The following is a 24,795-nucleotide window of genomic DNA, read 5'->3' as shown; positions in this document are numbered from 1 at the left end:
GTCATTTCTCGTCAGCACGTACCTACCTGGTCCGCCGGGCTCCTTTCCAGCACCACATCCACGCCCTGACGCGCCGTCCCAGCAGATGGGGCATTTGTATTTGTTCAGTGTGCTGTGGGTCTGTTGATCCTCAATGAGCAGTCTCCAGGTGCACTTACCTCTTAGCGATGTCGGTGTAAATTCATAGTCCTTTCCTCTAGCTTTTGCACTACCCATTAGCTATGAATAATTTAGGGTAGAAATTAAAAGGTTCATTGCCAAGAGATCAGTCAGGCTGAGAAACGGCTCTTAGCATAAACAGTGAAGGCAAACCTTATTTTTTTGTTACATCACCACTTCCGATATTTAAGAAAGTGACGTGACATACCGTGTGGGATAGCAACGGAGCTGATGGCTCCTGTGATTTCCTCCTGTCCTCAGATGAATACTCTAGATGAGCACAAGTTGTTCTCCCTTCCTCGCGCTCGCCCTGAGGTCTGTCCAGCAGCCACAGCCCCTCCAGGCTCCAGCCCACCAGCTGACTCTGCTGAGCTGTTCCCCGGGGAACCACTGCTCCCTGGAGTTCATCTTAACCAAGGAAAAACCTCCCACCCCTGGTGTGAGGACCTTGTGGGCTCATCTTTCCACACCCAGGGACAGCAAAGCAGGGTTTAACAGAGGGTCTTCAAGAACGTATTCTGTGAATCAAGGGAAAGCCTTTGTTTCACAACACTAAAGCGCAGCCCAGAAATTCTCAATTTCCCACCTCCGCAGATTTTTAAGTGCGGCTAGAATGGAAAAATCATGAATTCCGTAGGTTAAAAGCCTAACATCTTATTGAGAAAAACTCTGTTCCACAGAAGCACAGACACAGAAGAGAAGGCTCCAGACCACTGACCAACAGGAGTGAGACTTCAAGAAAGAAGTTCTCACAATTTCCCCTGCTCTCAACCCACCCAGCAGTTAGTAAAAGCTCTGCAGTGCTCACCTGGTAAACCCAAATTTCTGATCAACATGCAAGAAAACAAAACTGAGATACAGCATGAAAGGATGGTGGAACTGATCCTCCCATCCTGTCAAAGTGAGAATGAAGAAGGTTTGGGTTCTGTTGGAGGCTCAGCAGCAGCCCCCACAGCCTCCAGGAGCAAACGGGCCTCGTGTTGTGCTGTTCTGTGTTGGTGCAGATCTGGTGGTGAGGACCAGGGGAGAGCAGGAGGCACCACCAGAACACACAGCACTGCAATGGAAATGGGGGAGAAAGCAGGTATCAGAAGTTCCACTGATCTCCAAGGGGAACAGAAAGCTACTACTGCAGAAGAGCCAGTCAAAACATGGAATTTCAGTACAAGAATCACACAACCAAGTGTAAAAATCTTCAAATGTAATTTATTAAGACATTCAGCTATGTCTGTCAGTCTACATCCAAATTTACTACTAAAAATAAAATAGTATCACATTTCACATTAGGAATACCGACTTTGAAAAACACTTGAGTCAAGCCTATCGTATAAATAAGTGACTAATTTCTCTTCATATCAAAATTCACATAAAAAAATTGCCTGCTCCCTACTCCCACCTATTTCCCCACCCCAGTCCCTAGTTCTACTTGAAGCCATGATGCATGTAAAAATTTAAGTATGGACATGTCCATGTCAAAGAAAAAAGGGTGCAAACCTATTAACAGCTTTAAAAGTGGCATTTGCGGAGTCTGATCATACACAATAATGTACTCATTCCCAAAGTGCAAATATCGCCAGAGTTTAATACTGTTTGAATTCAGCTGCAAGAATTAAACATTACACAGCACAGTACTGTAAGGCCTTGCTCTGTGCCCTAAAACTCATCCCACTTTCCTCCTGCACACGGTAGCAGAGGTCAAAGTGTTCATTAGAGCTTTAGTTTACTTCATGCAGCCCAGACTGTTCCCATTATTAGCAAAAGTTTCATATACATCAAAATATTGAAGACTCCATCATAAATGTCAAGAGTCGCTATAGATTACATGAATTCAAATGCAACTGCCCCACCAAGAACACCCAAAGCATACATATGACGTATACGGAGTGCTTCCATCTTCCAGTACAATCGCTGCTGTTCTATCTTTGATTTTTGAATACGTGCCATAAAAAAATGTTGCCAGCAACCAAAGCTGCACCTCAGCCAGACCAGCAACTCTGCATTTAACGCCTCGTGGATACCCTGGCTGGATGTGACACCCTCTTCCTGACCAAAATAAAAGCTCATGTTCTGTCTGTCTTTCTACAACTTCTCACAGACTTCTCACTCCTCTTACCTCTCACCTATGTCTCCAAAAACACTTTTTACTGCAATTTATTTCCAGACATCCTTCCTATGCCCACAGTTCAGAGAGCTTCTGGAGTCATTTCTACTACATCTCACTGGAGTTACCGCTACCAAGCAGCCCACAAAAATCAGCATGGGAGATTACGTTTTGACCAGCATTAATAGCTAAACTTCTTTCACAGCTGTGGAAGGACAGGTTTTCTTCTGAGTCAAACTTGGATCTCTGAAATGTATTTGTTCCCGTCTCATCCTTTGTCACCTTAGAGCTGGACACAAACGCTCAGGTCTCGAGCTGGACACCCCTCTGGGGCTGCAATTAGTTCTGCAGCACAAGCTGCTCCCTGGCTGGCCCCACACGGGCTTGTGTCACTGTCCGTGCTCTGAGACCCCTCCGTCCCAGCAGAGGCCTTCGGGCTGTCCTGTCCCTCCCCAACCTGTCCATCCCCCTCGCCAGAACTGCCTTTCACACTTGGCCCGTTGTCATGTTCAACAGCAGGGGGTTCGGCTGCATCTCCAGGTCTGGTATTTTGCTCTGCGCTGGGGTTTGGCTGTTGAGCTGGCTCTGGTCCCAGTCCTGGTAGCTGCGAAGGGCTCTTGAGTTGGCAGTGGCACAGCGGGCAGGTTTCTTGCACATACAGCCATTTCTTAAGACAACCCGCATGAAAAAAATGGCTACATGGTGTGATGACAGCAGTTTTCATATCCTGGAAAGCACACAAAAACAAGAAAACACATATTATTTGTAATTTCATTCCTCTCGTCTCACACAGCTGCTGGGTCCACCAGCCACAGCGGAGACAGAAACAGCTCACCGGCAAGTGTGAATGTTTCTTCATATCAACAGGCCTCCACATTCAAATACACACACAATTCACACACTGGCTGCATCTGCTTCTTTACGCTACTGGGATTAGAAATTAGCCAAAAGCTTTGTTTCTAATACATATGTATTATTACATTTAAATACAAGCTTTTGTAGGATGAGAGTCACAGGATTAGTTGGCTTAAGAAACAATTGTGCAGGTCGAAACCAGCACACTTCCAGATACAACAGGAAACAGCAGCAAACCAGAAACTAAGTGACACCCTAATTCTGTCAGCTGAGACCCACAAATCACCCGTCTGGTGTTTTAAACATTGTCTCTCAATCTGGCACTGGTAGTTTTAGTCTGAAAGAATCTCGATTAGGGTTGGAGTCAATCCAACCACACTCCAACTGCACACTACTAATCTTAGGATGGTTCTTTCACTGTCACATAAAACTACAATTTCTATCCAAGAGAAAAAGACGTTGGAGCTGGAGATGTGATAAAGATATTACTTTCAGCATTAATTTCTAAGGTCTTTATATCTGCTGACTTACATTAGACAGTCCCTTAACCTTTTGATAATTACGTTTCTGTTATAAAACTGACACTGCGCATGAAGTAGCAAAGTCTGTAGAGACTGATCTGCTTCTATGGAATAATAACAGATCAGCTACTGAGTACACATTGTCTTTCAGTATCCAAATCTTCCACTAATGAAGGAAAGGCACGTTTGCTGTTACTGCTGAGACCAGCTCAACCCAAACACAGAAGGTATCAAAGAAGTTCAAGGACAGAGTTTCTTGTGTAACTGGAAAAAAGGAATGAAAGTTTAAACATATCCAAACTATCTCAGTGACAGCACTCCAAATCAATTTACACAAAGCAAAACACTGGGCAACTCAAATAACTTCATAGCACGATATAACTCATTAAATATAATTCAAGTAATTTATTTTACTAGTTGCAGGCTGAACTTGACAGTCTAGAGGTATTAAAGTTCAAGTCAATCTTTTTGACACTACTCGAATTCTTACCTGGTAGCAGATGGCACAGATATCATTGTGTTGCTCCAGCTGCTCTTTTGTGGCGACGGGCAGTGATTTGATCTTATTCACAGCATCTCTGCGAAGAAGGAAACTTTTCCACCCCAGCTGGGCCCGCAACCACACATTGTAATAGGAGTGAATGAAGATGATCACAGAACCCATCACAGTCCATTCACCAAAGACGGTTTCCGAGACGCCGTATGCCACCACACAGAGAGCGACGAGGAATTCCAGCAGCCGGTAAGTGCCGTTTACATAATAAATCACATCATCCATATTTTCTACTGGTTCTTTTCTGAACTCCTCCACCATAAACAAGACATAAATGAAGAGAGTCCCAAGCACCTGTAACACAGTGCAAGACCATGAGCTCAGCCTTCAATTCTGAACTGGAGCTTAAGTCCTTCAAGCTTTGTCCATGCTCCCAAACCACACAGAGAGCAGACAAGCCCCAAAGGAGTCAAATTGTTGCTCAAGTTCAAGACAAATAGAAGTCATTCCTTCCTGCAGAGCACTTAAGCTTGTTCCCAAGTTCATCCCCTTCTGTACCTTCCTGAGTCCAGAACACGGCTGAGTTGATTAAACAAAAGTGTTGAGCACCATGAGGGGTGATTTTATAAATTTAATAACTGAACATAGTACAAAACATTTCCTGTATTTACACTACTGTGTTTTGAACATCATATCGCTCTCAAAGAGCCACAGCTAGGTAACAATACAAAAATGCGTGCTCTAGAAAAAAACAAACAAACAAACAAAAAAAAAGACCAAAAAACAAAAACCCCAAACTTTTTACTGTGATAGTTGTGCCCTCAAAAGCCCTCTGGCTTTACAATTTGAAACAGACTTCCTTTCACCTATGCTCTCAGCCCATCCCTAGAACTTCTTAGCCTCAGATACTGGATTAGAGATTTTTATACTGTATCTTGTACTTCTGTCCTTCTATCATTTCTGTTCTTTTCTCACCACGTATGTCCCCCTCTAGAGTAAGAGGATCACAGTTAATGCAGGGCTGCACAGTTACTACAGGGCTAACACTCTTACCTGAAGAGAGGTCAGAATACTGCTGGAGATAATGATCAACAGCCAGAAATCCATGTGGAAAAACTGACAAATCATGTAGGCCATGTACGCAGGGAACACAAGTAAGAACAGACAGAGGCTGACGGCTCGGAAGTGCTTCCACAGACTCCTGCAAACAACACAAGATGTTTTTATTTCTTAAGTCAGATGCGAGTGTCAGGATAAGAACAGGCTGCCTGCTGGATGCAGGTGCGTTAGATGTTTGCTCAAGGCTTTCACTCGTTGAAAGGAGTTTCTATTTGACTTGGGCACAGTCTCATTCTCAGCATGCACCCCTACAACACATACAGTGTGAAAAGTTCCCTGTCATCTGACCTTTGCTGTTTTCAATGCAAAGATTATAGGCAAAAAATTCACCTACGGTAACTGTCATAATGGGTCAAGTCAGTGGTTACACAAATTAAATACCTAAGATATTGAATGTTTCAGATGGAAGCCTATTGAAATGAAAAACATTATGAAATAGACATGTAACTTTGTAGACTTTTCTATATAAACAGAGTTCTTCCAGATTACATATTTATTACAACAATGTAATATCTATTATTACATGTCTTTTTGCATGAGGCAAGTGTATTTCCTTTCATCACCAGATTTAACCCTGCTGCCTTTAGAAGTATATTCCCTAATTTAGGGATCACAAAAGAAGAAATGTAGTGGAACTTGAACATTCTTCTCTGTCAGTCCTTACTCTGCTCTTATTTACTTCTTCCTAATCTCCTCCCCAACCTAAACACACCATCCATCTTTTTACACCTACCCATTTGTGAAGGCTTTCAGAACATCTCCAGTTATTTACTATACTACCTCTACATGCTCCTCAGGTTGTTATTTTAAACTCATTTAGCTCTGGCAATGTGGTATAGAAAAAGTGCAGGTATTGGGTGGACAGGCCAGCAGCAGAAATCAGCTAATTTAATACAATCTGAAGAAACATCAAAATGCTACTGTGAGGTCTGCAATTCTGTGTCTGTGGGTGAGGGAGAAAGGAAGAGCTGAAGTAGAATTTATCCTGATCCTTGTTGATTTAGAACTGCCTGGGAGATTTGGCAGAAGAGAGTTAAAACTCGCTGTCTGCTTGCTTAAGCTGGGCAGATGCTCATATCCTGGCTCAACTCCCCTTCCCTCTGTTACTATATTTGAAGTTAACATCGCTGCAGGCAGAACACACTGCCCACAAGTAGCCTCTGAGCTAAACAAACTCTCTACACAAAAATAAACCTCCTGTTTCCTCAGTTACAGCTTACAGAAAAGGAAAAGACACAAGCAATTAACAAAGATACAAACAGATTAATACAAGAACACCAGTTACCAATACAGCTCTTCAAAACACAAATTAACAACAATCCCACATGGTCAGGACATCTGGTACACTAATGGAAGTCTTCCACCTCTTCTTCTGTGCCGGTAAACCCTATCATTTTGGAATCACAACCTCACAAAAAAAAAAGGTCTTACAATATTTAACACAAGGTCACTCCCAGAAACTTCTCATCCTCAACAGGTGTCTGAGACCACTGCACTGGAGGGAAACCTCTGTGCAATACTCAGAGTGGGCGACCAAAGTCAGCTCTGTCTGCCAGCACAAAGCAGGGTAAAAAGTGTTAGTGTGCCCTCGAGGGAGGAAGACAGACAGGGAAAAAACAGAGAATTTAGACTAGAAAAGAAATCTGCATACAGAAAACACAAGGTACTTACAAGCTACTAAAAATCCAAATCAGGCCATCAATTATTACTTTATCAGCTCCTAAAAAGAACATTGAGTAACTTTCAGTTTAGAAACCAGTCTCTTACTTGTCCCTTGAGGCTCCCAGTGCCAAGACAATGGGATCAGCAATTTCCAGCATGGACTGAAGTATGGACGCCACCACAATGAAAAGAATAATACTAAGCAGGAACGCCCGATGCACAACTTGGAGCTCAATCAAACCTGTCTGCACAGCCAGGATCAGGAGTGTGACTCCTTCAGTCATTCCCCTGCAGATCAACACAGTTAAAAGAACAATCAATCAATCAATCACATCTGTGTGTCAATGCTGTATGAAAAATACATCTAGAAACACCAGGAAATAAGTTGTTTCCATCACAACCCTTCAGACTGGATTTAATACCTCCAAGAGGCACATCTTAGCACCAATATTTGATGCAGTGAAGTACAGAGCACCCAGCACTGCAACCCTGATTTATACCATTTTTACTTCCACATCTTGGAATCCAAAATATAAAACATTCTTTTGCACACGGTCTGAACTTTCTATAGTTAAGGGCTGGAATAACTGAGCAAGGTAGTGTCATAGCCAGGATCCCAATTTCGTATCAGACAAGTTAGGACAAGTGTTAAGAAAAGGCAGTTTCTATATTTTGGCTATTTCCATAGTAATTTACAAGCAATCAATACAATGCAGTGTTTTAAGCCTCAGCCATTAATAAAGTTTCACACATGACTACAGGGTAAATGAGGACACAGAAATGTGAAGTGTTTATATTGTCCAAACGTGAAAATTTTCTAGTGACTCATGCAAACGAAATTGCAGCTTGATAGTCTCAGTGCTTTCAAGTCCCAAATAATATCTTTGAATGCTACAGAAATGAACAATCTCTCAAAAAGTCTGTGACAAGCTGTGTTTGCACTCAAATCCTTCCAATGCACACATAGGCTAGCAGACCAGAAGCCTGTCAAAGATATCCAAGAGTCCAGAAGTTGAAAAATAGCAATGTAATCTGTATATTTCCAAATAAATCATTTTTTGGCACAACGAGGCACTTACCTGTTCATAGCAGGATCATTCATGAATGCTCGGTAACCCTGCAAGTAAAACTTGCAGAGAGTCAGAACTCCCAAAGCCACAAAAGAGACTGTGAAGACCAAGCCCAGCAGCGAGTACGGAGTGCTACAGCATTCTGCGATACTGGAAGGAGAGAGGGGGAAAGCAAAATTAGATTGGTTTAATGACAATATTAAAAGCTGCACACAGCCACAGAATCCTTCTATAAAAAGAAAAAGATGAGAGGTGTTCTGTTACTTCTTTGTGAGAAAGAGCTGGGGCCAGGGCTGCGCTGTGGCATGTCCCCGATCCCTCTCAGATGTGCCACACGGCGGCACTGTCCTCCCTGCATCAGGCTTTCCCAACCAAAAGTCTGTTGCTGAGATTTCACTGGATTCACTAAGGCACTTCCCACTCAGAACAATAATAGTGCAAACAAACATCAAAATGATAGATAATATCGGGAGACTGGGGGCTTTTTGGCAGCATTCTCACCAGGTCAAGGTAGGCAACACCTGTTTGTCAAACGGCTGAGTCAGAAGCAGCAAAATAAGATGGTGAATATTCTCCCTCAGCAGGTTTCGTCCTCTCTTTTGCTACAGCAGTGAAGTCCCAAAGGCTGAGACCCCAGAATATATCTGATGATGCTGAGAATAGTTATTTCAGCTCCCTCACCTCAGGGCCATTCCGCTCATCCTGGCACTATAGTATTTGGAGCACTTTAAGCCTCAGAAAGTACTTGAGCTTCTGAAACATGACACTGGCAGAAGAAGGGAGTGCAGTGCAGTGCACCCTGTGCCCCAGCATGGTGAAGACTCAGCTGTCAGACAGGGACTGCACATCTGGAAATCCTCAGATACATAATCCAAGGTAATACACAAACACCCCCGCTCACTAACTCAACAAAAACAAACCCTAACCCACACAAAAAACCACACACAACAAAAACACCCCATACACTCAAATCCAAAACTTCACTTGTTTACCAGGATAGTAGTTTTGTAAGAGAAATTATGGTGGTCAAGAACACACCATGCTAATTAGCCAACTGAAGAGTGAACTAGTCCAGCATTCTGACAAAAGAGTTTTGAGGAAGCATATGCTTCAAAAATAAACAAAGCTCATCCAAGAGACATTTACTTTGTCTCTTTTAATAACTACTTTAACCAGAAAACTCCTTTGAAAGCAATTCACAGCAGAAAATGTTGACGTGTTTACATATACTATTTGCAGTGCTTGCGGTAAACCTTCAGATTCTGCCTGTTTACCAAACCGAAATGGGCTGGAAAAGCTTTTATTTGCTCCTGCCAGTCAAGACAGCGAGAAATACAGTATTTAAAGCAGCTATTTCTGTGGGATATTTGAGGAACTCTAAGTTTTGTTTCAAAATAAATTATCAGAAATCAAGAATGCTGGGTTTTCCACCGGACGCCCAATCCTTTTTTGTCAGATAATTTTATTAATAGTACCCTTCTTAAACTTATTTCCAGATGATCTACTATGCAAGGGCCCCAGAAAAGCTTAAGAGCTCAAAGAGAAGCCTGGGAAGCTTTCAGTGTTATGTTCATGTGTCAAGCACAAGTTTAGGAATTGTCCCAAAGAGCTGAACTCTTCAAGGCTTCTCAAAAATCACAGCAGTTGTATACCCACGGAAAAGATTTTGAGAGGAATGACGACGACAATGGAAGGTACAGGACAATTTTTAACAGCAAACACACAAGCAAGAGCTTTCCAGTCGTTTTGCTGCATGTTGCCTTGTGCGGTGTTAATTAATTAACTAGTTAATTACCTTGTCAAGAAAAGGAAGAGGAGCCTCTCTCTTGAGGCAGGCTGGTCCCGTGTGCTGAAATAGGAATAGATCTGAAGAGCAAATAAGACAAGCCAGAACACCATGAAGAGAACTGGGACGACCAGCTGGTTCCACAGAGACATCCCCAGAGCAAGGAGGCCATACACCTCCACCACCTGGGTAAGACAGAAAAAAATGCAGTTTGTTATTGGTTCACAGCACTTGTGATTTGATAACAACAATAAAGCCACAAAAAAGCTGAAGATAATTCACATGGCATTAACCATCCCAAAGGAGAAGAGGTGGTACACCAGACTACAACGTGACAAAGGGAGAGCACTAACACATTACCCACTGATACACTCTCTGTCTTGAAGTACGGACACCCACCTGAGTGTGCAGCAAACTATCAGAGCAGCTGAATGTCCCTTCCAGTGAACAAGGGGCTCAGAGCTGGCAGCTGCAGCCTGTGGGGTGGGGACACGTGCTGCCCATCTGTCACAGCCCACTCAGACCTTTCTGCTCAGCTTAAGGCACAGCAATGTTGTTTTCTCTAAAGCTACTGCCCACTGCACACACTGGATACTAAAATACGAGCTACGTCACTTCAGCACAATAGATTTGTTTTGCTGGCCTAGCTTTAAGGAAAAACATAATAGTTCACACATTTTAAATATTTTAAAAAGAACATGTACCAGACATCTGACTGTTCCTAATCCACAAAGTGTTTTGAAATTCATGCTTAAGAGTTATTTCAGAAACTCTGAAGCTCAAATTACTTTTGTATTGCAAAGACTGTTACGATACAGTAATTTCCAAGAAGCTGGAACTTCATAGAACTTGACTTAATACAAAAGGTCAAAAGGAAATCACTCATAACTACCGTTTCCTCATCACCTGCTTCCCACAATGACACACAATTCATATTGGTTAGAAAATTTTAGTGAACGCTAAAAAAGCTGCCAACTTAGTCTTTCATGACAAGCAGGATGGATGTTACATTCGTGGGACCTGCTGCAGTGTGTACTGTGGCTCATCAACACGCAAAGAGCTGCTGGCAGGGATATGGTGCCGAGCTCCTGCTTTAACCGTGCACACAGATTGGTGAAGGAAACACTTGTGCCCTGAGGAGACTCCCTTGGCCTGGGACCAATGCAAGCAATGCCACGCAGCTGCTGGCAGAGTGCCCCACCACGTGGGAAAAGGGTCATGCTACGCTCATAATGCAGATTCATAACCCTGAGGTATTTCTGGCAAGTAGGCAGCCAAGATTCTGGACCTGCTTTTAAGTTATATCGGTAGGCACAGATTGAAATACAGACACAAAAAACTGCCCTGGGCAACCTGGTGGGGCTGTCTCCCCTGTGGTGCCGCATTCAGGAAACACTCCTGGTGTTCAACATCCCAATATTCACGAAGTTTTGCCACTGATTTCAAATCAGCAACCAAATCCACCCTAAAATAGTAGTAAACTTGCAAATACCAGGATGGAGGCATCACTGAGAACTAACAACTACACAGAGTTATAGCGGAGGAAACACAAGTAGGAAAACACTGAAGACAAAACGGCAATAACCTCTTCTAGAATAAGCATATTAAGCTTGATGTGTAGTGGAGCTACAGCCAATTATATGAATATACTATGAGCCAATGTTTTTCTCTGTTCTGTTTCAGGAACACAAGCAAAGAGCAGCAAGCTCTTTAAAAAAAAATAATAAATCATGTTTTCCCATAATGTCAACGGAAAAACCACTCACACACAACTTTATATTCCAACCCGCCCTCTACTACATGCATTTAGAAAAGCAGCATACACCACTCTACTACAAATTCAGTGCCACATTATAAAGTTTTTGCTGTTTTCTCTGTATTCTCAAGGAAAAGCCTGTATGCCCTCTGGATAAAAAGTCAGGAGAAGGAGTACAATCAGTGTCCAAAGGCCACGAACAAGGAATGCTTCTTCCTCCTGATTACAACACTGTAATACAGTCTAGTGTGGAAAATGTGAAATATTGATGGGAGGGAAGAGACAAGCAATCCTAGAGATGAGGAGACTTGCCCAACAGCTCTATTTAGAATACAGTTCCAACAAAAAAAAAAATCAGCAATAAACAATTCTTGCCCCCCTCACCTTGGAATGTATTTGTAATTAAAATGTAAGATGTTGAAGTGTTTTAAACATGTGTCTAATAAAAAATAGATACATGACTCTCAAATCTGCATCCAATTTGCCTTCAGGAACACTCTGCATGTGTTCATGCACATGGAAAAAGAAAGTGTTGGTTTCAACCTGTTGCAAGTCTTCAAGCTGTCCATCTGTTTCACCCCAAATGTTACCACGCTAAGTAAACTGTTAAGTATGATTTTCCTATTCTCACTGGAAAACAAAGACACTGAAGCTTTGCCAGGTAGCTCCCAAAGGAGTTCATAATCAGCAAATCTACAAGCTAGTTACAGGCAAGATCAGACCATGCTAGGTACTGTACAAGCACAGGATAATCCTGCTCCAAAGACCAATTACATACAAAACAAATAACCAGCCAGCAATGATCAACATGACAGGCTGAGACCTTGGCACACCAGACACCTGCTACTGCCAAGTTTTTATTTGTGTATGACAGATATGACAATAAAGAAGAGCTTTAAAGAGGGCTTTGAAAGAGCTTAACAAGTTAGTTTTCAGATTGCTTCTGACTGAAGAGCAGAAGGCAGAAAACTGGTGTGTCAGTCAAAAGTCAAGCAAGCATGGACCTTTTTATATGGAAATATACAGAAGGATGCATATGCATATATATTTTATTTTTATATAAATAACATTAGGTGTGATGTTTCTGTACCAGTAACAAAGTATCTTTTAAACTAAATACGTATCAGATGTCAAGGCATTAACTAAATGGATGAGATCAGTCTGTTTCTGCTAATTTCTGTTAGAGGTCTCAGCAATGCTGCTGTTCTAAAGAAAATACTACAGACCTTCCAAATCACTCACTGTAAGTCAGTGATTATTACCGTAAAAAACCAGCTTTAGCATTACTCCCAATTTAACTCTACTATAAATACAAATCATTCGCATACAGAAGAAATTTCTTGCAATGCACAGCTACTGCGATTAATGCATAGGGATTACCTTGCTCACTTAATAAGGCTGTAAATAAAGCACATTCTGCCACAATCTTGCCATTTAGCCTGGATTCGGAAAGGACTAAGCAAAGTCCAAGCAAAGTGGATATGATCAGGTGGAGAGCAACATAATTCAGGCTAATATCTTAACTGGTCACCCATACAAATTATAAGCTACCATAAATTAATGAAAGAAGATGCTATGGATTTGGTTTGCTAAGAAAACGTGAGTTAAACACAGTTGCACAAAAGACAAAGTACTTTTTTCTTTCCTGCAAAAAAAGCTCAATCCAAGGAAAACAACATTGTTACGTTCACTGCCTTACCTGGACAAGCTCTCTGTATGCAGATTTCGCCAAGTTATAGGGCACCAGAAGATTCGATGCCAGAAAGTAGAGAACTTCTAAACCAGTGAAAATCATGGCAAATTTGTTGATGATGACAATGGTTTCCAAAGGGACCAGGCACAGCCGTGCCAGCAGAGGGAGCATGTGAGCAGAAAACAGCCAGATCTGCTTTGTTTTCATGACGCAGGAGCAGAGAGTACATACCACCAGCTGACCTGAAAACGAGACAGGGTTTTATAATCAAGCTGATTATCCCCTTCAGGAAAAACCGTATTTTAATACGTTATCTTTCCATAATACAGTTATCAACATCCAGCATATTGTGACGGTTCTAACTAGGACATACCCGTTATGAAACCAGGCTCCTCTGCATCTTTTGCTGGGTCACAAAAGTTGCCATTTTCCAACTGCACAAAGTGCAGGATTTCACTTTGCAGATTAGTGAGATGTAAACCCAAAACGCATGCAGAATTATACTCAGATTAATATGATGTCCCAGGAATAAATCACGCAGAGGATAACCGAACAAGACATCCCTCTTTTGCCTTACCCTCCCCAGCTCAACTTAAATCCCATCAGCATATCTATATGCAGCAGCAGCTTTTCTGAAGCCCACCCATACGACGTCATCCCTCTATGCAAAAAAAAGTAATTGGAAGTCCTGAATGGCTTTTAAAGAAACAATATTTAAACTGTCAAGAGAAATTACTGGCCAAAAATAGCAACAGGAAAACAGCCAGGTCAGCAGCTGAGACTTCAATTATTTCATAATACCCTGAGGCAGTTGCTCAAAACTATCACTGAAGCTTGCAAGTGACAGATAATTAACAACTAAATTCTCTTTTGCAGTTGGCAGGGACACAAACACGAGCAGAGCTCTTCCCCACACACACATACATGTGGAGGGTGGTATTTCCAGAGCAGACCACTCCAACAGAACTGCTCCCATTAGAGACACTGGAAGTTGTGCCCTTTATCTCAGAGGAAACAGAATGGGGCAAAATGTACACTGCCTGGAAAAGAGTAATTCTCACTCCTCATATTTGCAGTATGGAAAAAGTTTATTGTGTGTTATTTCAAAGCAGAACCTTGGTTCACCAAGTGCTTATGCCCTGTTTCAGAGCCATCTCCACTAATATTTGCGTTTCGCAGCTCCTCCTGAAACCAGGAGTTAACCTTAGCGAAAAAAATGAAGGCTGTTAACATCTCTGGGTCAGCACTAACCCCATGTGTTCACATAAGCGTACTGACCTTGTAAGCCCTTCTGGATGGGTTGGGGATGGAAGCTGCAAGAGGAAAACCAGCAGTACCAGAGGTTTGCTTTCATTCTGCCTTGCTTCCCTATCCAGGAAGGGACTTCTGCTTTCAAAATAACTGCAACTGTGCTTAAAGCAATTTCTGACCTGTACTACTTAAGCATACAAAGTTGTTCCTCATTCACACTGTCCTCTTCCACGTTTAAGTCCTACTGTCAATTTGCTAAATGTATTTTTGAATTAGCAGATGTCTTTTCAGAATAAGCCCCCTTGCACCCAGCAGGACACTATCAGCATACTGGGTCTCATAAGTCTCAGAGAAAGTTACTCATCTTTTGAGAAGTTCAACAGACTCCAGTTCTGAAGCATTATCCCTCTGCTTTGTTGTTCTCTGCCCACACATGTGTTGCTACAACCCTATTTCGGATCCCACCAGTGCTGCTGTAATATTGAGAAGCCTGGCACAGTCAGCTTGGGAGGATTTCTGCAACTCATGGTAACTAAGGCAACCCAGCTTCACACACACAAGGATACAAATACCAGCATCCAATATGTTCTTCAGGGTTTAGTAAGAGTGTTGTCATCTGATAAAATATCATAACAATGTTGCGTTAAACAATCCAGCGGTCTTCAGGATGACTCTGGGGCTCTCCAATCATGACATAAGGACCTCTAAGTCCAGTCTCATGCAACAGCAAAACCTGCTTTCCTCCAACACTGATGAGTGAAGTATGCCGGTCATCCCTGCTAAACTCTCTGATCCTCCCACCTTTTTAATTTAAACACCAATCAAAAGTTACTTGTCACGGGAAGGAGACCAGAGGAAAATACATGGAGCACTTTCTCTGGAGGCCCCAATCTCCTTCCTGATGTCTGCAGCTTGCTGATTTTCAACCCCTTCAGGAAAGGCCTGAAAATGTCTCCAACAGAGCTTTTAGTCACTGGTACTTCCCATTTTAAACTGGGGTAGCAGCACCTTAGTTCAGGATGGACAATGTTTCTGCAGTAAATCAGATTATCTCCAAGTGGGGCTGTACACCGTCAGTCAACACACATAACATAGCAGGATCAGTCAGAAGAAATTAGTTTGTACCTCATATCAAATCATAAAAATATTTTAACACCCTAGCTATCTGCTAAGATTAGCAAAGCCAGCCGGATGTTTGCACTCCATAAACTTACATGCCGTGGACTGAAAACCGCCAGACACAGCTAATGAACCTGACAGCTGGAATCCTGCAGGACACCAGGCTCCTCTGCTAGGGAGTGAGGCAATAAGGAATAAATCTATTGCCTTCAGCTCCTGCCCACTCTTTTCCTTTCGCAAAATACATTAAACATTGCTGACAGATAGCCAAAGCCTCCCAGTTTGTGAGCTGATGGAAAATGTGCAACAAGAAAACCTATGTGGTACAGCCACTGTTCAAGCTGCTTTTAGTAGGGAACTGTCTTCATTTAATTCCATGTTTTAAAAAGCTGATGTTAACAAATTCCCTGGCTACGCCATTAACTGCTATTCAAAAACCAGGACATCTTAAAGTTAATACATAATCCCATTATTGTGGACTAAGAAAAAGCAAGTCTTCGTGGCAGCATTGTTTCCACAACCACGCGGCTTTGTAACGTTCACAGCTGACACGCTCACAAAGTGGCACATTCATCCAAGCAAAGTCTTCAAACACATTTACTTCTCCCATCCAGCACTTCGGAAAGTATTAGTAACTCCAGTCAAGAGTCATCACGCTGAACTAGACACAGGGGAAGAAATGACTATGAGAGTCCATTCAAAAAGCACTAATGAATAAAAGCATTAACAAAGATTAAATTTGTGAACCAGCTGGCATACCGTACCTCATCCCCTTAATCCTGACCAGAACTTTTAGGAACCAGAGCAGTATCAGTAGCACGATTATTCCCCCATGCACCTGCCTCAGCACCTTTGTCAACAGTGCACAACACTCCAGCAGAACATGTAAGAAAAAGATGGAGCAAAGCACTTTCATATTCATTTTGCTGTGAAGATGAGATGGTTCAGTGCAGTACGCTCCTGAGACACGGCAGATTGCACTGGATAAATACCTTTTACGTAGCAAATCTGAAAATGTATTTCATATTTATATAGACACTGTCAGACCTCACAGCCCACTGTCACGGGTCTGCCCCAAAGAGCTCTGCTTGCCATCAACACGACAATTACACTTTCAAGTTGGCTTTAAATGAACATGGGAAATTAATAAGGGGGATATTAAGTATGTTGATGTACACACATTTGCTAGTATAGTCAAGCACCTACTTCTGAAAAATAATTACAACAAGGACACATTTTATTTTGACACCTAGTACAACCCAAAACTGTATCGCATAAAAACATTATGTTTTTCTCACTTATTTTTAATCCATATTAAATCCTGGATGAAGCAAAATGTGTTTGAGTCTCGGTTCAGTTTCTGTCTAAATGTTACTGAATGACACAACACCTCCTGATCTCCTGCTGCTTTGGGAGGCTGATTCTGCTTCATCATGGGATCCGGCATCGTGCCCCAGAGATTCAAGGGACGAATTACAAACATTTGCTCATAGAAACACGCTAAAAGCTTTAGTTGTACTTTGGTGTCATTTGACAAGACAGCAAAAATCTAGAAATTCCGAAGAAAAAAGAAATCATGTCTAAAGATGTACATGTTCTGGTAGACCTCATATACTGCAAAGTAGTAAACCCATTTAAATCTGCCAGTAGCAGCTGTGAGTAAACAGAAAGCAGCTGAGTTTTGCCATCAGTACATGGCTGACTAAATCTGTCAATAATCTGATGAAAACCATAGATCTTGGTGAAAGGAATTAAGGAAGATTTTTCTTCCAAGCTTGTCTCAGACTTAACTTCAAAATACACATGGTGAGTGTGTATTCCAATATCCTCTCAGTAGAACATATGGTATGGCGTAGCAATCTTAACACTGAATTTACTCTCTTCCAGTCAAAGTTCAAAGGGTAAGGGAACAGTCTAGAAAGTCCAATTCTTCAGGATTTATTTGGGATTTGAAGGTACAGAAGTCACCTCTGCCATTAATCAAACACAATTTAATATTGACTTGTTACTCCTTAACTCTAATTAGAAATATCCTTGGGAGTGTTAAAAAAAAAAGTAGCCTATAGTCCCATGCACCCACCCACAAATCTATTTCACCATTTTTTTGTAAGACAATGAGACTGTTCATCTATAAGGCAAATCAAGAATACTCATACAACACTTTCATTGACAAAAGCACTACAAATACATGTTCCTATTGAAATTTCTACCATACTTTCCACTTAAAGATGATTATAGACAAGCCAGTCCTTCTGAATGAGATTGCGAGTCTGAGAACACAGGGGCAGAGCACAAAAAACAGACCTAGAAAATACTTTGAAGTTGCAAGTATGGGAGCATTGGTCAATCAGTGGCACAGAAAAAGCCAGGCAGGATACACCTGGCGTCCCACACATCTTGGATATTAACGAGAATCGCAGCTAGTAAAAGCGGTAAGAGAAATTTGAAATCAAGAGGTAAAACCTGCAGAGGTTTCAATGAAGAGAATTAAGCAGAGCTCTCTGATGCATCACAAATATTTAAAGCACTTACCTACTAAAGCAGTCATGAAACGATTCATAGAGAGAGGTTCCAAGTACATTGGCCCTTCATATCCTGATTCCAATTCACTCCTCACGTAATCCCTAAAAAAATAAACCCACAAACTATAAAGATCCATCTGATCAGATAAGAAGCAGTTTATTCATTCCACACACGTAACTTCAGTGTATGTCACAGTGAATTAACTAAATTACAAAAAGCAATATTAACACTACTGTTCAGTGGCGTCGCTGTAAGGATCTGAGGCATGACTTAAGCAGAGAAGTATTATCTGTAATTAGACTCACTGGCATAGCTGTAAAAATCCTTTGGGACATCCAAGCTGTTCTTCAGAGCGTGGCCTGAAACTGCTTATTGACAAAGCCTCTTAAGCACCATTCCATTTTTAAGTATCCTTATTAAGTGTTCTTCTTCCTAATAGTAATTTATTTTCCCATCAGCTCCATGTGAAAAAAAAATGTGAGAGCCTGACAGACAGGTCTCCCAATCCAATAGGTAAAGTATTTTGCACCTCAAAATCTCTTTCTTCTGAATTAAAAAAGAGGCATGAAGGAAAACTGACAGTCATGGACTAGATTCAGCAACACAGTAGCTTCATAATTGTTTTATCCAACATGATTTAAAAGCTGAGCATTATCCTGGGAAACTTTGAGGCACCAAACCGATACCCCCAAACTGACAGATCTGACATGGTATTTGTAACTTCTCTCAGAACAGGTTGGCGAGGAGGGTAGGCTCAAGCAACCAAGGGAAAAGGTAAGAACCTGAGAAGATGGGGCATTTTTCTGCTGTTGATCATCCGTCAGCTTTGCCATCAAGCAGGGTCACACATGGCACAGCAATATGACTCAAATACAAGCTTCACATTGGAGCAAGGACCCTGCGCTTTCAGAAGGTGACTCTGGAATAGCATGGCAGTAATTCCCAGCGGCTCCTCAAGCCCCTGCCACGGGACAGCAGCCGATACTCATGACCCTCTGCATCCAAATCTCCAGCTCCCTTCTCTGCCTTGCTGGGTCCTTCCTCCTCTGCTCCGAGAGGGCTGCTGCTCCACCCTCAATACGACACCACCTCAATACCACCAAACAGCGCAACTAATCCTGGGCTGGAATCTGCATGACACTGTCCAGTCACTCATGTCCCGGGAATGCCAGACAGACACACTTGATCTGACCCTGCACGGAGCAAGTGGAGTCTGTTCGAGGGGCACGGCACTTCATTTATTGTGGATTTATTTATATCAGTGAGACAAGCCAGACTGGCTGGGAACAGATGCAGTCAAAGCAAGATAAACAGTACTAGAAGCCACAACTGAGACAAGAATTGTGGGGTTTTTTTTAATTTCAGTGCAGCAAAACTAAAAATGCAACTCAGTGCTACTGGAAGCGTTCACTTCTCCCCAGAAATATGGAGATACACCCTTCTTCTAGTACTAGCTTGCGACCCCAAGCTGAAGTATTCACATTTTCATTTGTGAAAAATCTCTGGAATTCAAGACATAAATCTCAAAGTACTAAAACAAACACTTCAAAGCCTGTTCTTCATAGCTGACAGCCCTGCCTACTTGCTGCAGCTTCTCAAGTGTCATAGTATACAGGAGGTATGTTGAAATGGGTTCTTTATACTGTAACCTGCAATTAAAAACATATGAGGACTGAAAAGGTACCTAGGACAACTGATTCTAGGTAGAACTTTCCCCCTTGTTATAAGGGTATTGCTAAGCACAAGGGTTTTTTCCACCTTCTAACACCTATACAGATGTAATCCATGGGACAAAGTTGGGTATTTTTACTTATTTCATATGGACCTGCAGAAAGCACCTTCTGAAAACATGAGCAACACATAACAGGATAATCCGTGAGAGTTACAAAGGGAGAAAAAAATAACACCATCTGCAACATGCTGAAGATGGTTTTTTGTATTAGCAATACCACACTCCATTTTCGAAATGGGGGTAAAAATGGTTATTTCTAAACTGCCAAAAGGAAAGCAGTGAAGACATCAAGTTTTTTTCTATAGCCGTTAGGAACCAGGTTACAAAATCACCCATGATACCAACTGTAGCAAGATGACCTTATACAACTTAGCTAAGCCATACCAAAAAACTGCACTTACAGTTGCTTCTTCAACACCAGGAACGTGCCTGGAGACGACCCAAATTCCTTCAAGCTGCATTTCATGCTGTTGTCGATCTGATTCGGTCACCTGCACAGAGGTCTGTACTCGGCTTAATTCTTTAAGTAACTCTCATTAACTGAGTTTTAGGCCTACCAGCTTGGAGAAGCAATGTTTTACAATCTCCTAAATTTTTTAAACAGTATTTGTAGATGATGTCTGAATAAAGGAAGTCAAAGCAATGATTCTCTTATTACCAGTACAAACACGGGATCTTTTGGCACAGACACGGATCAGATGATGCCTCGAACAGCTGCAGTGCCACGCAAGATGCTGAGAAGAGCAAGTGCCTGCACTCAATTTTGATCAATTAAAGCTGTATTAAGCTGCAGCTTTTACATTTGAGAATTGTTCACTTTACTGCAACGATGTAAGAAAACAAGAATGCTAAAATCATTATTTACTAGTTAATAAAATGACTGAAACTGCGTTATTACTGCAGAAAATTAGGATGTAAGAATAAAGCTGAGGTCAGATTTCCTGCTGTTCATTCTGCAGACACATTCCCAGCCTCATTTAATCAAACTGCTGGACTGCTAACATCCACTCTCTGCCAGCCATGACTGACATTGCTCTAAAAAGATAAAGAGATACAGGGCTTCACACACAATCACTTCTGTTACTGAAAGTGCAGGAAAGTCTTCTGTTATTAAAAATACGCTTTGTAATTGACTGACATAAGGCACAATGGTAACCTGACCTAATTGACTCATACTGCTGACATTTACTCTGGCTGATTAATCTCCGCTATCAACAAACACACACTCTCATAGGTTTTAAATGTCTACAGACAACCTTGGAATTAAAAGTGTATTTTAAGACTATCCACAAGAAACAATTCAGTCTCTCGCTCCCCACCTCCCCCTATCTTCTCATTCTAAGCTCTGCCAGGGCTCAACACTTGGAATTCAATTGTAACAAAACTGCAAAACATGAAATAAGATAACGATGTAGATTCAATTTTTAGCATTAACAGTGTGTTTAATGGCATCATTTCTTTTCTGCCTAAATACATCATTTGTTTTCCCCAGTTTTATTGCTGGAAATGTGGAAGTGTGATCCTTCAAAGCAAGACATTTGTGCAGCTACATATAAAATAAAACCACCATCCATTTTCCTCATCAGAAGCCGCAGGATTTTGTTTTTAAAGCTGACTTCTCCTTTTTCCACAAACAGATGGCACATTATCTCCACCCAAATTGCCAGGTTAACATGCTACATACAAATGTAGCATCTTCTTGGACTCCCCAAGTGTTCACCAACATAAGCTCATCATTCTTCACACATTGAGTTAATTCCCACTTCTGCAAATAAGGATACAAAGGCTTAAGAAGTTGGGTGACTTGTCAAGGTCACATAGACATGGAAGTCTGAAGTCAGAGCTAACTATAAAATTCAGATCTTCTCATTCCCAAACTTGCAGCTGAACCACAAGCTATTTCTGGGGTGGAAAAAAAAACACTGAAAGCTGAAATCTTTCAGCAGCTCAGAATTTCCAGGACACTGCAGAGTCACAAGTGCCAGCTGATTCTGGTCTTGTTCTATAATCTGCATTAACCAAACTGGCCTCAATATGAGACCTCTTCATCTGTTTTTAATAGCATCCCAACTGGTAGTGCATGCAAGCAATCCACTGCAAGTTTTCAGCTGTTAGCAGAATTATTAACGACACAGAGGAGTAGCTTGCACATGTGACTGCTGTGTGTTTTGTTATGCTCAAGCTGCTAAATAGAAACATCAGCTGGAATTGAGATAGCTTTAGCAATAACAGGAATAGCTTCTCTAATATTTTTGTGTTACACTTTACTATTTTCAATATGAGAAGTAATGGGATACACAAATTATTTTGAAAAGCTAATGCAAGCGTCACTCCCCAGGTGACAGGAACGCTGCTGGGAACCCCTTGCATGGCGTTGCCTTCAAACCAAGGCAGCCTCCGACCCAGGGGATGGGTAAACTCGCTTAGAAGCATCAGCAACTACATTTGCATTGCAAAATAGCTAGGGAATACTGCTGGACTATTTGAATCCAAGGCATCTTTTAATTAAATATATTTTTTGGTGCCAGTTGACACAAGATTTAATTAAAGTCTTTATTAACTCGCTCCAGAAGCACCAAATAGAGAAAGCTTAGTAGAAATACACTGAACAGTCCAAGCAATATTTATCTAACGTGTTTCAATGAAGCCTGTGAAGTCCCAAACCTCACAAAACAGAAATCACTATTCGCATTATGTAGAAACACAAGCAAAAAAGGTATTAAAATCAAACACAGTGCTATCCCTTAATGTGTCAACCAAAATCCAGACCATCTCCTTTTCTTTTAAAACTTTAAAGATCCAGAATGTCATAGAGATCTCCAGCTGCAAGCATTCTGGACCAAAGCCCTGTATCTGATGGGGATTTGTTACTAGTGTTATTTTTAACACAAGTTCTTCAATAATATTCAGGTTGCTTTTTGTAATAAGTAAGCCTTAAAGCCCATGAGAAACACTCACAAACTGTAGCTATAAAAACCCCAGCCTCCCCTAAGGATGATAAAAACCTCTCTTTCCTTCCTCCCCAGGAAATAAGAGGCCACAATTCCTCTCTTGCACCCTGATACATTCAGGAAATCATTAACTGCAACTCTGATAGCCACAACAGTGATACGTCAAGTCACCACAAAACCTTCATTAACACTCCCCTGAACTGCGAGTAAAGAGATATTCCAGCAAACGCTTTGGAGCAACAATTTCGATGCAGGAGTTAACCAACCTATTACTTCACTTAAATCAATCAAAAGCACATTTTTAAACGCTTCCCACCAGCAGACACCAAAATAAATCAGTCTTGAGTCCATATTTTCAAAACTCCCCATATAAATTCATTAATGTGATGGCCCTCTCTTTGGTTCCAATTAAACCTCTTATCAGTATGAGAGTTTACATTGGCTTTCAGCAGATTTAGCTGCAGCCAAACAAATGAAGATGGTTGACTTTGTCTGGTCCAACTCAGTTCTCCAGCCTCTTGCTCTGCGTTTTACATCCAAAATGCCTGTCTTCATTTTCACTGTAAATTATATTACACAAAGATTAATTTAAGAATGAGTTCCACTATTACTTCAATTTTACCATTGTCCACATTGCTCTCTTATCTTAGGTGCCAGGAAACTAAAAGTAACGTCCTGTCTGCTTTGCAAAATGCGGCAGTGTTGAAAACACATTCATTGAGCCACTGAGTAACCTGGATTACTACATCAGAGGCCACTTTTAGTCTTGTGGTGAGTGTTTTTTCTCTCCTCAGATTAGTGGACATTACACTCCACAGAAAAAGTAGCTCAAAATTCCCTTTAAGTCAATAAAAGTACACCAGAACTACTTGACTGCATATTTGATTCCATAAACTTTTTCTAGACAAAGAACAGCAAGATATATTTAGGTATCTGGCATAGAAAAAAAGGCTTCCATAAAACCAGATGTCTCCCATTTATACAAGATATTAACAAAATACCATTTATTTTTCTAATTTCCAAACCAAGCTAGCAAAGTTAATCCACTTCTTCTTACCTGGAAATTTGGTGCCCAGCATAAAGCAGCAGTGCAGTCAAAAAGTACAGGTAAAGCTGAACCAGGTGTTGCCTTGGTAAAGTCAGGAGCACAACACTTAAGATGTAACCTGTAACAAAAAACACAGGTTGGAATTTCAAAAAAAATACTACCCAATACCAGATTTCTTAAAATATGAATTAACAATCCAGTTATCCAGGATTCTTTAAGCACCTTTGTTTTCATTTGGTTCTAAAATTCACGCACCTACATCACAAAGCAAAGCACACAACAAACCTGACACTTTTTTTCTCTCCACGAACAGGAACAGCTCTACCAGATTCTGCAAGATTCCATCTCAATGTCAAGAAATGGACTTGATCCACAGTATTTTAAGAATACTTAATTAACATAACCTATGTAACATCAGGGAAACAGGCCTAGACCTCCCTCCTCTTTCAAGTGAAAGCCAGTTTCAGTGTGGCAGGAAAAACGCCGATCCATGCAACAAACTCCGTCCAGTGATGCAAACACTCCTTTTCTTCAAGCAAAGGACACACACACCACCTTTCCACACTGATCAGCATTGCACATTTTAATTCTTCCACTCTGTCTTAATGATTTAAACACACTTTGCATGCCCATAATTTGAGATGGGGACACACAGGCTGTTCTACATATTAGTAATATAAAATCCCATTCAAGCTATCAGTGTCACATAAATCAAGGACAAGCCTTGGCACGGCCTGGGATTTGTAGGCATTTACACCCCCAGTTCCTTCACTTCTTGTTAGCGTTTAGTAAGACTGTGGAAAAAGACACGATGCAGATACAGCTTTACTCTTCAAGACCACAGCCTGGCTGCTCAGCAGCCTCTCCAACAAGCAGATCCTTTTTCTCATATCTGCTCTCATTAGGATACTTAAATAAAGCAGTACTTTGAAGTCCACTTCACAACTGGGTGGCAC

General features: G+C 41.4%; 1 protein-coding gene across 1 annotated transcript in view; it reads right to left on the bottom strand.

The window, feature by feature from the left end:
• Positions 1–1,573: 1,573 nt before the first annotated feature.
• Positions 1,574–24,795, bottom strand: part of RNF145 (ring finger protein 145) — a 40,232-nt gene continuing 17,010 nt past the window's right edge. The window contains exons 3-11 of the mRNA XM_080353445.1: positions 23,849–23,957; positions 18,118–18,209; positions 13,222–13,457; positions 9,776–9,951; positions 7,990–8,130; positions 7,016–7,198; positions 5,183–5,330; positions 4,127–4,483; positions 1,574–2,987 (exon numbers count right to left, since the gene is read on the bottom strand). Of these exons, the coding sequence (XP_080209571.1) occupies positions 2,544–2,987; positions 4,127–4,483; positions 5,183–5,330; positions 7,016–7,198; positions 7,990–8,130; positions 9,776–9,951; positions 13,222–13,457; positions 18,118–18,209; positions 23,849–23,957 (1,886 nt within the window). The 3' untranslated portion in view covers positions 1,574–2,543. The remainder of the gene's footprint in view (positions 2,988–4,126; positions 4,484–5,182; positions 5,331–7,015; positions 7,199–7,989; positions 8,131–9,775; positions 9,952–13,221; positions 13,458–18,117; positions 18,210–23,848; positions 23,958–24,795) is intronic.

This window comes from Nesoenas mayeri, assembly GCF_963082525.1.
Source record: "Nesoenas mayeri genome assembly, chromosome: 14".
Lineage (NCBI taxonomy): Eukaryota > Metazoa > Chordata > Aves > Columbiformes > Columbidae > Nesoenas > Nesoenas mayeri.
The sequence above is the reverse complement of the archived record's forward strand: the minus strand, read 5'-3'. Positions and strand labels throughout refer to the sequence as shown.